Source organism: Oxyura jamaicensis, chromosome 2 (genome assembly GCF_011077185.1).
Source record: "Oxyura jamaicensis isolate SHBP4307 breed ruddy duck chromosome 2, BPBGC_Ojam_1.0, whole genome shotgun sequence".
Taxonomy (NCBI): domain Eukaryota; kingdom Metazoa; phylum Chordata; class Aves; order Anseriformes; family Anatidae; genus Oxyura; species Oxyura jamaicensis.
In genome coordinates this window covers 24,935,941-24,948,294 of record NC_048894.1, presented here as the reverse complement: position 1 = coordinate 24,948,294, position 12,354 = coordinate 24,935,941, and the positions used below count along the sequence as shown (strand labels likewise).

At 40.8% G+C, this 12,354-nt stretch overlaps 1 protein-coding gene across 1 annotated transcript in view; it reads right to left on the bottom strand.

Annotated features, from left to right (window-relative positions):
- Positions 1-10,211, bottom strand: part of VPS50 (VPS50 subunit of EARP/GARPII complex) — a 76,516-nt gene extending 66,305 nt beyond the window's left edge. The window contains exons 1-3 of the mRNA XM_035318715.1: positions 10,048-10,211; positions 7,941-8,009; positions 166-288 (exon numbers count right to left, since the gene is read on the bottom strand). Of these exons, the coding sequence (XP_035174606.1) occupies positions 166-288; positions 7,941-8,009; positions 10,048-10,080 (225 nt within the window). The 5' untranslated portion in view covers positions 10,081-10,211. The remainder of the gene's footprint in view (positions 1-165; positions 289-7,940; positions 8,010-10,047) is intronic.
- Positions 10,212-12,354: the final 2,143 nt, after the last annotated feature.

Below are 12,354 nucleotides of genomic sequence, written 5' to 3'. Positions count from 1 at the left end.
GATTTGGGCATGGGGAGGGGCAACAGAAAACAAAACAAAATCCACACTGTTTTGCATTACTTCAGGATATAAGAAACAAATGAAAAATGGATTGTTGAAAGAAGCTGACTTTTGACCTTCATGTTTGGTTATATTACTGCCTTTTCTTTTATAATGGCAACTTACCTCTAATTCATACTTCACAATATCAAAGGAATCATTGGAAAAATAAACTTCTTCAATACTATTAATTATTTCTTGCTGAGCTTGAGGATCAGTTGGTTCTTCCCGTGATTCTCTGAGCTCCTCCTTCACAAAACAAAAAAGGATGATTTCCATGACGTAATAGAAGGAACAATGCTTACCAATACGAGTATTTTTTGAAAGTCATTAAGAACTTTAGTACAAGAAGCAATAATTTCTTGAGAATAGAAAGATCTATACACTGAAGCTTTTATTTCTCATTACAAACAGCAAGACAGTCAAAACTTTTCAAAGAACAGTGCAAGCTTCATTGTCACAGATTACCTAAACATTTCTTCCTCGGTATTTATTTGCAGCATAAGTGCATGATGAGTCCACAGTTTTTCTCCTGAAGCTTCACATGCTGTAGAATTTTTCATTAAAAAAAAAAAAAAAAAGTAAAAACTAAAATCTGATTTATGTATTTTTTAATGTTTTAACCTGAAGAACTACCTTTGTAAACCTAAGGTTGACAGTGTCACTACAAATGTGTAACTATTCAATTTAGCTCTCTGAATTCTCTTTGGTAATTTTGATAAGAGACATGCCATTAAACACTTGACTTTTTTTTTTTTTTTTTTTTTAAATAGGCAAAACCATAACAGATCTGCTTTGTTTGCAAAATATTAACACATTACAGGTTTTTCTCCAACTAGTGGGGTGGTCTAAACAGCCAGGCACCAACAGCTTTGTGACAGCTAATATTCAAGATGTGCATTCTCCTCCCCCCTGGCACAATCTCACGTGGAAGGTTTTCTCAAGAACCCAGCTGTGCCCACTTATCACCACAAACAGCATCTGAACCTCTCATCCTCCCATACTGGATTTTTCAGCTAACATTCGAAGCTGAAGTGGGCCGTTCCCACTGAAAGAATGAAAAATCTTTAATAAAAATTCAAAAGAGAAAAATTCAGGGTAGAAGGAAGGAAGGGAAGGAAATTCAAGATATAGCTGTGATCATATTATTTGATATTGGAATTTAACCCTGACAAAGTGGTCCAGCCAAGTGAAGTGTCCCATCAAGACCGCAAGCCTCTGACACTAGTCGTTACTGTAGGACAAGGTGCCCGTATTTCCATCACCAAGAACTCAAGAGCTTATTTCACCAGCTAAAGGCAACAGATTTGAGATTAATTTACCGAACAATCACAAACTTCCTCATTTTGTACGTCACTCGGTAACATCAAAGCACGTACGTTACAAGGAAAAGCGAGATCTCACCCACACAGCAAGGTGCTGTTTTTCCTACACAAATAAATGCAACCAAGGTGCGACACGCGAACAATTTCCTAAAGCATCAAAAAGAGCCGCTGCTCCTCTAAAATAGCTCTCTTGGAAAAAAAAAAAAAAAAAAAAAAAAAAAAAAAAAAGCCCTAAACCAGCTGCCACCCAGGAAACAGGCTGCCAAGGGGCCGAAGCAGAGGCCGCCCCGCGCTGCTCGGGCGCCACCCGCCGGGGGCGGAGGCAGCGGCCTCCATCTTATGGGGAGGCCGCGCCAGGGCGGGAAGGCCTGAGGGGAACGGGGCACCCTGACAGCTCCTGTTCGCCTCAGCCCCTTCAGACTCACTGAGGACACGTGAAGCAGAAAGCAGGCTGTAAGGGATGAGAAGGAGTAAGTTCTTGAAAGAGCCGCCGGGGGGTATTTTTCATTTGTTTAATTTGTGATTTTGAAGTTTCCATCACACGAGGGCGCATGAATCAGCAGATGATGCTGGCATTCAGATTCAGTGGCAGGCTGCTCCTGCAACAGTTTCACTAACAAAACAACTATCTATCATCTAACCATACGTGTTCCGGTCCTCTACAACAAACAAAGTGTGTTTCCTGCTGGGCTTCCTAACAAATGGCAGCTTTATGCTGAACACAGAGCCCCTCTATAAATTAGCTTAACATTTTACAGTACACTGAGCTTTATCTATAAGAAACTAAAAATAAAAAATATCCAAGACAGGGTCAGCTTAATTTGTCAGCTGAACCACTGCAAATGGCATCACCTAATTTATCACCCGGATGTTTGGCTGTAAGTTCCTGGCATGGTCATTTGTTAAAAAGAGGGAAAAAAAAATCCAAGAAAGATTTCAAACAATCTGAATTTCTTGATGATGTATATCTTGTCATCCTGGTGAAATATGTCAGTGCCTTAAGTCAGTGTTGACTGACATCCCCTAAACATATATTAAGAAGGCTAATATGGACACATTTTCATCTAGATTTAGAAGCACTTATTAATAAATTAGGAGGAGTTTTTAATATGGACATTTCAATGAACCTTAATCAGTGACCTTTTTATCTTTGTAGAATAACACATTTTTCAGCACAAAAATAATGCTGAGGTTGGCATGGCTAGAAAAATTACTCAGAAACCATCTTCTCCTGTCTCAGAAACACCATTTATCTCAGTGTTTCTCACAAAAGCACTACCTAGGGAAATATTTATTAAATGGACAGGCTTTTTCTTTATCTTGTTCATTCTTTCTAGAAGAACAGTCAGTCCAGAGAGAATGACTCTCCAGGATAAACTTAAGCTCCCATATAAATTACACCAGACTTTATGCCATGGTAAATTGCAGCTTCCAGTCCATCATGCTCCACTAGTTTCAAACAACTAACAGGCTCAAGGCCAGTCTTTTCACCCACCACTGAAGGAAGCAAAAATCCTTGCCTAGTTTGCTGATATTCAGTTTTCCTCATCCCTTCAATCAGGGATACAAGAAAGCTTACAATATGAAGCCCATTGTTTCAAGGGCCTCAATGAAGACCAAATTTAGCACTGTGGAGGCAGTACTTGCACACTGTATACAGGCAGATAGAGAAGCTTTATTACATCCCCCAAGGCAGTTTTATACCTCAAAAATTTTATACCTCAAAACTATTGCCACTGAAAAATCTGCTTTTAAAAAATAGTTTAAAAAATAAACATTAAAAAACATTTAACAGTAAGTTAATATGTAAATTCAGAAGTTCAAGAAGTATTCTGAATTCTGAATTATTTTTTTTTTTTGTCCTCTCCATGCTATTTTGGACCATGCTTTCATTCATTGAAAAACAATTTAACCTGCCAAACTTGCTTTCTTGCAGGCCATGATTAGTGCTACCCTAAGGACCAGGTCTCTCTTACATAATGCCACCTAAACAGATCAGTGAAAGACAGTTTCTGGGCAGGGTGTGGGGGTGGAAACAAAGAACTGTCTGTCTAACACCTTTGAAGAAATTTGAAGAAACTGTTGCTAAATAAAAGTATTTGCATCCACAAACTTCTCACATTGTTTTGCCTTCCTGCTGTATGGAAATAGAAGTTTATGGGTCCAGGAGCCTACAGCAATTACTTGAACTGTATTTCAGAAGAGTCACTTCATTGCAGACTCATCTGAAAGGCAGTTCAGGAAGTTTTAGATGACTTACCCAGCTATTTCCCTGTGTGTCATACTCCCACTCTCTCTTTTGTTCTAAGCTGCACACAACACGAAAAACAACATTGCTACTGAAGCATTACTGGTACAAAGTTGAAGCAAACACCTTCTGCATTCCACTAACAATCAACCGAAAGACTTAGGAAGCAGACACCGAGAAATGTTCATGATCAAGATAGTGTTAATAGAAACTGCTTCGAGACAGAAAAATCTAAAAAGTTTCTAACCTAATCAGAAGCTGAAGGTCAGCAATAGCTGATACATCTCTATAAGGAGAGCCAGGGGCCAAGTCTGCTTAGTACTCATTTGGACACAGCCTCCCTACCTCTGTCATGAGCCAAAAGATCACCAATGAACATGCTTTCAGTTTCCATCCCTCCCTTCTGAACTTGGGTAACACCTGTGTTAAGAGAAAAGCTCACCCCAGACTCTAGGATGAGGGCATTGCTTGACTTCTTACATAGAGAGATAAGAAGATATGTTTGCATATCCCTCTCATAATGTGTAATTATATATATATACATATATATGTATATAAACCCACCTCAGGATAAAACATATATTAGCTAATCCACAGCTATGGAATGAAGTCCCACAGGGAAGTCTGTGGTGGTCCCTTGTCCTTCACATGAAACATCCAGAACATTCTTTTCATCCTTCATTCTTCAATATGCATACAGAGTACTTGTTAAAAACCTTCACTCTACCAAAACAAACATGACACTGTGGAAACAATTCTCCTGATAGGCAAAGGATAACAAGGCCTGACCAGACATTAGTCACACCACTTAATGCACACAGCTATTGTTGGGGAAATAGAAACCCACAACAGACTAAGAAATCTTTATCTATATCTTCTATATCTATAGGACAAACATTAAAAATAAACTTCCAGTATTGTTTATCACAATAAGACACATAGCCAACTAATTTCTATGTATTGCATATGAGCTGATTATCATCAAGATAAAAATAACCTAATTCAAAATCATCTCATTATTAACCCTACACACTCGAAGTGTACAAAATACCTTAACCTTTTGTGACAGAATCTACTATACAGAATTGTTATCAGCTTGGGGAAGAACAAAGCTGACAATCACAGAATGGTTCAACAATCAGTACTGCAGTTCTATACCATCCTTAATACACGCCATTATCAGCAACCAAAAGACACTGATATGCCAAGAATTACAGTTCCCCAGGACAATCACGACCCAGATGAAATAAGGTATCTCAACCCAAAAAAGACATGATATCATTCTGCAGGCTACGCTTTCTTCTAGAAATTTTGCCTTTCTGTTGAGATTTACCTTATCTACAAACTCCATCACTTACTTAAACTAGTAGACTTTTATTTCCCTGTGTTACTGAGTTGGTAGTATGATTCTGTATTACAACAGAAAGTAAAGCAAGTTAGCTGGTGATTTGTCTTCGTATGATGCAAGCAGACTAGAATTTTTCAAGATAGTTGCAGAACCTACTAGGAGTAATGGGTAATATGAGTGCACACACTCAGGGGTATTCAGTAAAATAAAGATGTTAAATCATTTCATTGTTTGGAAAAAAAAAGAGGAACAAAGAGAATACAAAATTGAGGAGCACAGTCTCCACTTTCACATGCTTACCAGCAAGCCACCGGCCAGAAAGTAAGTTTCAGATATCAAAACCCATAAGAATTTTGCTGGCTTTCCCCTGAGGGGTTTTAACATCAATGTATTCCTTTCCCCATTCTCTGTATTTTCCATTTGACTTTCAATTTAGTTTGACAGTTCCCATTTCAAAGACACGCTTTTGTCCCTTGAGTTATCATTATCTATCAATGGCTTGTGCTCTTTTGAATAATTCATGCTGACTCTGGAGTCCTTTATTCTGTACACCTTCCTACAACATTAACTTAGCATTTGAAACTTTGAGCAACACTTGTCCTGAATCAGTCTGGGGATAGCACTATGACTGTGGAAGTGTGATGATGAAAGTGTAGCAACATAACCATTCTATAATCAAAACAGTATTTGGCTTGCGAGCTTGAGACTTGTTATTCAAGATATGAACAAAAAATGTTATTAAAATGTGGCAGCAGAGAGCAACACGTTTTCAAAAAGCACCCTGCAATATTATGGTTAATACTATGGTTTTACTCATTGCCTTTAAAAACCTGCACTTCTTTTTATTGCCTTTACTTTCGCATTCAAAAATGAATTCCCTTCACCAAGCTTGTCCATGACTATAAAATAATTATTGAGAGTGATTAGCTTATATCCAGCAAAGCTGTTTGATCCTGTAATTATGTTATTCTGATTTGTGACATCAGTACATTGCTATCACTTTGAATGTAGTTTCAGTTCAAAACCTATATCCAAGGGCTCAATGACTTTCAACTTCCACTCAGTACTGAAACACAATCTCCTTGATGGTTACTCACACCACAAAACACAGACAAAATTTTCCCCTGCATGCTACCCAAAATTCCTGTTTTCAGGCAATGGTGTCAGGATCAATGTCCAGAAGAAATATTACAGTGTCTCATCTGATGCCTTACCATTTGGAAAGTAAAATCACATGATAAAGGTTTTAGCGAAGTTAAGGAGGGATGGCAATATTAATCCTTCCTCTTAAAAGGAAAGGGCTGGAAGTAGTTACTGTAACATATGGCCTTGGACCATAGCCAGGAGATAAGCTGATGAAAACATAGTAATTTTACTCAATATTCACCTGATCTAATGTTTTTATCAGATAAATAGCTACCTGTACAAGAGGTTCACTGAATATAGCTTGTTGAGAAGGAAAGCATTAACATAAGTGTCTCAGAATATTCAGATTCAGAATCTGAATATTCTTATATATATTCTTAATATAGCACTTATTTTTAAAACCACTCACCTAAAACGTTTTGAAAGGGAACAAATGTTAGGAGAATGAAAAATTATAAAAGCTTCATACTATGGCACAGAAGAGAATAATACTCTGATTTTATCAGCTTTGAAAAAAAAAAAAAAAACAGGTGATGAGTTCTAATGTTGATGCAGTATTTCTTTTCAGCACAGAATTCCTAATTTTCAGGAGATTCTGTCTGCAGAACAGTTGCTGATAATGTTCTCATGTTACAAAGGGTTGTCAGCATACAACTGCCAGAACTCTTCCAAAAATTAACAACAAAATTGCAAATTGAGAGGTATTTGTTTTCCCATTGTTAATGATACAAAGTGTAGGCTTACCAGACACATAACATCAAACCATTACAGAGCAGAGAGCCAACTGAGATATCCTGCATCTATTTTTACCTGGAGAGTCAACTTGGCAGAAAAGGCTATTTGAAATCGGATGCCCAGTGGGTGGCAGGAATTGGCAGTTTTGAAATCTGAGCCATGGAGATGTGACAATTCTTTCAACATCACTGCAACTGAATACTTTGAGTCTTTGAAATCAATATATTGGCCACTGTTTAACAGAATATTATGTACCAATTTAGAGATTGTTATTTGATTTTTTAAACATGGAATAACATTGAGTTTCTTGTCTGCCTTAGCACAAGCATCGTATTACAATGTACTTATGTAGAGACAGAGAAACACGGGTTTTTCAAATGTAAAATAAAGCATCAAAATTCAGTTTAAGTCAGTAGCTTAAATAACTCATTGCTTAAAGGCAAGGTCCAAATTAGGGGAAGAGAATAAGTATCATCCACAGTAAGTCTTGCGAATCATCTAGCAGTCAAATATTGTAACAATTTCTCCCTCATACACAGATTACTCAGCATGAGCTGTGAGACGAGGACGTCATCTGAATAGTGAGACAAATAAAAAACTGAAGTGATTGTTATTATTGTAAAGCTATAACATTTACAGTAGAATATGAAGTTAATCACATATGCTGAAGCTGAAATCCGTGAAATTCTGAAATACACTTATGGCACCAAAAGCATGAAAAGACTGAATACCAAGACTAGAGCTATGCAGGTTACCCTTATATCATGTACTTTCCTAACTGACAAGAAGAACTTCCTTCCCTTCTTCCCCCTCCACACCGATTTCAGCAGGAAACCTAAAAATATTGAGATCAACATCCAGTGACAACTTCAAAGTTCCAAGAAATAAATTTTAATGCGCCCTCATTTTGACTCAAAATTGTAATTCTTTCATTAAAAAAAATAAATCAAAAGTTATTCAGGAGGAAATAAAACCATCAAAAAGAACAGCAGCAAATCCAGTGAAATACAGTGTTGGGACCAAAGAAAAAAAAAGTGTCATTTAAATATAAAATGAAAATTTAAAACTGAAGGTGGTGAGAAGAGGTCATGCATCATACCTTACTAGGAATCCATAAGTTTTCAATAGGACTGAGGTCATGGACACTCTCCTGAGGACTTCTTAGACCCTTTAAAAGAATTTTAAGTCAGTTAAGGTTGATTACTTTACATATCTTGCAAGCAAACTGCCCAAGTCTTACCTGTTGTTGAAGAAAAAAAAAACTACAAGTCCTTCAATAAATTACACTGACATAAGTCTGGAAGACTAAGCCCTTATTCTATAAAACCTTGAGGCCACCAGTATATAAATTATATTCCTCAAACATCTATGCACTTCCAGCTTTATGCTGCAGTAAGTACCTTTTTAGCAGAGTTCACTAATATCCTTAGTAAACTCCACTTATACCCTCCTGCCAACTCCCAGATGTTTAAAAATGCAAATGTGTCCAAAAAACACAATGTGTTTTGTTCCACAAACTTAATGGTTTAAGGCAATCAAATAATCAAATTCAAGGTAAGCGCTACCTACCCCGCTGCATAACTATAATATTTTTGTTATGTTGGAAGATTTCTCAATTTGTCATATAAAACTATTAGGACTCATTTTCCATATGCATAACGAAGCTGAAAAAAGATGCATAACCAACATTATTTTTTTATATCATTATTATTCTTTAAAACCACGAAACCACATAAATAGAATACGCTCTATTAGACAAGCTTCGTACTGGAAGCAAGTAACCAGATGAGCATCTGTTTGTTCAATATGCAACACATTTTATGAAGCAATATCACAGAATATGCTTCTTAGTACATTTTCTTCTATCTTTCTAAGCAGAAGTGAACTTAAAAATTAATGTTTCAGATGTGGTTCTGACTCTACCCTTCCCTTGAGACCCCAGGCAGTTCACGAGCCCTGAGTCATAGTCAGATTTCCCCCAAATTCTCCCCGTTTGACACCAATGACACTGTTTCTAAGCCCCTTTTATGGCCTGGGTACCAATGCTTTCTCTGAAAAGCATTCTCTGAAGGAGCCATGCAATTACTATATGAGCTTACAATGAAAAAAGTGTGCATTTATCCTGTGACACTGATGCAGTGTTTTGCAAGTTCATCACATGAATGGTCACTACGTCACTTCACAGTTGTTTCATCTTCCCCGTATGCAAAACCTCTTCATTCTGGTTTTGGTTCTCAGATTCTCTTGGGCACTGTTTGAAAACACCCTCCCTTCCCAGTTACTACCCCCAAAGGCTGTGAATCCGAAACTCAAGGTAACAGACAACCCAAAGGAACTGCCACAGCTTCTCCTACTCCGCATGAAATCTTCCACAACCACCTCAGAACTCTGCAGTAAAGGCAGCTTATTTCCATCAGCAGTAAAAAGCTGCACTTAGTGAATGCTGAGTGGACCTTAATCCTCCCCAGAGGCTGAAAATCGCCTAAAATGTATCATTTTCAGACCACACCATTTCCACACCGGGTGGGCTTCCTAAAGCTCCTGCTAAGCAGGCTGAGAGCTGCTCGCTCACTGCTGGGCTGACTCCTTTTAATAGAGGACCTACAACGTCAAAGAAGGCTCTAAACAGTGCCCCAGCCAAAATCTCGTTACCCATCCATCGCAAGGCAATGGTACGGGGCCCAAAACGTTATTTGGGGAATTGGGCTTCCACGCCGATCTCCATTTTAAACCCTGCCTCCTGCCTATGCTCTGGGGACAGCGCTGAGAACCAAAGTTCAGTTCCTGGCTCTGCCACCGCTTCCTACAGCCACCTGGGGCATGCGATGGGCTGGCGGGTGACACTTCGGCAGTTTTTAAGCTCTGAAACCCAGACGCACGGCAAACAGGCTTCGCTTAAGGACGCTCCGTGCATCCGAGCGACTCGGACACTCCCCTGTGCAAGGCTCGGCACCTCGGCAGGGCTGGCCCCCAGGCGAACACCCCGACACAACCCTCGGGATGGCTGCTCGCAGGGCACAGCGGCCTGACAGAAGCACACTCAGGCTGTGCCTACACACATACACCCCGGCACCTTCCTCCCGACCAGGCGCATTTAACGCCACACAAGGCCGTGTTACAGTGCCACGGCCCGGCGCCCCTACAACCACACCTCAGCAGGGGACCTCACCACACCGCTGTCCCCCGCCCGGCCCCGCTGCGCTCACCTGCCGGGCCATCAGCGACTTGATCTTCTGCATGGCGCCGCCCCGCAGGCGGCCGCAGCCCCGCACGGCCGCAGCCCCGCACGGCAGCAGGCTCACGGCGGAGCCATGTTGGGCGCCACCTGACCGCGCCCGCCCGCTGCTCCCTGGGACCTGCAGTCCTCGAGCGGGCGGCTCCGGGCTCGGCGCTGGGCAGGGCGGGCGCCGACAAACTACAAGTCCCGTCAGCGCCACGGCACGGCCGGGACGGGCGGGAGGGAGCGGAGCCTAGGGCGGAGCGCGGCTCCGAGGGAGCGGTCGCGGGGGTGGGGGCGCTTCAAGAGTGCCCGAGGGGGCGGCTCTCGGTGGGCAGCCCCGATGTGGAGCTGCCCCTCGGTGTCAGGCGGCGGGAGCCGCCCTCCTGAGCCCAGCTCGGGGGTTCGCGGCGGCGGCTGTGGGGAGCAGCGCGCAAGGGGCTGCGCGAGGGGTGGCCAAAAAGCGATTTGCGCCTTGAGCCCTTCTTCGCCCCCGTGCCTTACTAACGCTATCCCTCGGCAGCCGTGTTGGTTACCTGCCCGGCGAAATGCCCTCCTGGGGTTCGGAGGATACACTGTAATCTTAACGTCGGCCTATTTAGGCCTTGAAGCCACTTCTCTGAGAAGACAAAATGAGGCGCTGTCTAAAGGGACAGGCTAGCAAATCCGCTTAGACAATTGCAGCTTTCTCTTTGCCTCAGATACCATGCAGAGACAAGTGCATCAGGCCTGCGCTGGTGATGATGCAGTTCTGTATGGCCAAAACAGGCCTCTGTACTTTGTTCAGATATATAGAACAAATTAGCTGAGATATGTACAACAAATTAAAAGATAATTACTTTAAAATATTTTATGTTGGTATTAAAAAGGCTAAAATCTATGCTATAATTCTTGCTTAACTGAGGATGACATACTCAATAATTATGCTACCAGTGCAAGCGCTGTGAGAGCAATGGCTGCAGAAGGCAGCTGTATAGACATAGCAGCTATATAGCCATAGCTGCAGAAAAGACTGCTTTTCCTTTCGGGGGTACTGGATTTTGCACACAGACCAGCTCAACATACATTTCTTACTCCCTATATTTACCCCCTGGCCTGTCTGACTGCAGAGTATGTCAGGTAAAAGCAGGCGTGCTGCTCTGCCAGAACTGACAGAGCCATGGAGGGAACTTTGCCACCCTTTCCAGCCTTCTCTGGCAAGAATTCTTTAGTTCTGGCTACCTTTCAGCATGTCATCCATAATTATTTCTGTAGAAGTTCCTTAAGAAGCTTAGCCCACAACAAAATTATTTCTTAGTAATAACTAAAATTAGCAGAAATACTTGAAGTATTCAGGATGTTGCTGCTACAAATAAAGTTGCTTTTATGGAGTTTTAATAGTCTCTTATTAAAAAGAAATTAGAGGGGTTTGATTTACAGTAAGTCTCGATGACATCAAAAAAGCCAGCACAAACCAGAGTTTTATGGGAAAAATATGTATGGTTTTAGCTTCCATTTTATTAGTGTGAGTTATTTGGTGTAAAAAAGTGCAGCATATTAATGACATCAAGAGTATAAACAAATGCTGGAATAAGGGGGACACTTACTTGAAAAATACAACTATGCTAATCTTTTGGGGGGTTTACTTGTTTTTAATTTTCTTTGTCCATGTAGGACTGTAGGACCTTTAGAACAGTAACACAGATTTTGTCCCAGTGAGAAAGCTCCCATTCATTTTGGTTAGAAATTAGCTGGAACATACAACCACCATTATTTTACATATTGAAACCAAGTAGATAATCATTTCTAATTCGGGTTTTATAAATGGTTGCAATTTGATATATCTAGACTACAGTTAAGTGGATTAAACAGGTTTCAAGCAACAGCATTTGGGAGGGGCAGGGCATTGGGTACTTGAAGCCCTTGGGAATATGCACAAGATTCTCTTAATCTACAGGCTTCTGTCAGGTGATGACGTTATTTCTGGTGGGACCACTCTACTTATGCTTCTGTTAACCTGAAATAACCCTCTTGTTTCTTACATTTGATTATATGGAGCTGCTAAAAATTCTGGAAGGATCTGGGTGGTTTCACCTCCCTTTAATTGAAGTAAAAATCAAGTGTTCAGTCCTGCTGGTGGAGGCTTAGCACCTTGCAGGCCCCCTGCTCCTAACACCAGCGCAGGCACGCACTGAAAAGGAGAAGCAATCCCCTGCTACACGTCCCTCGTGCACAAGGCAGAGTACAGCCAAGCCTGGTATTTATTAATCCATAACAGCCTAAGTACTGTATGGGGAAAACTTAAAGCATGTTTTTC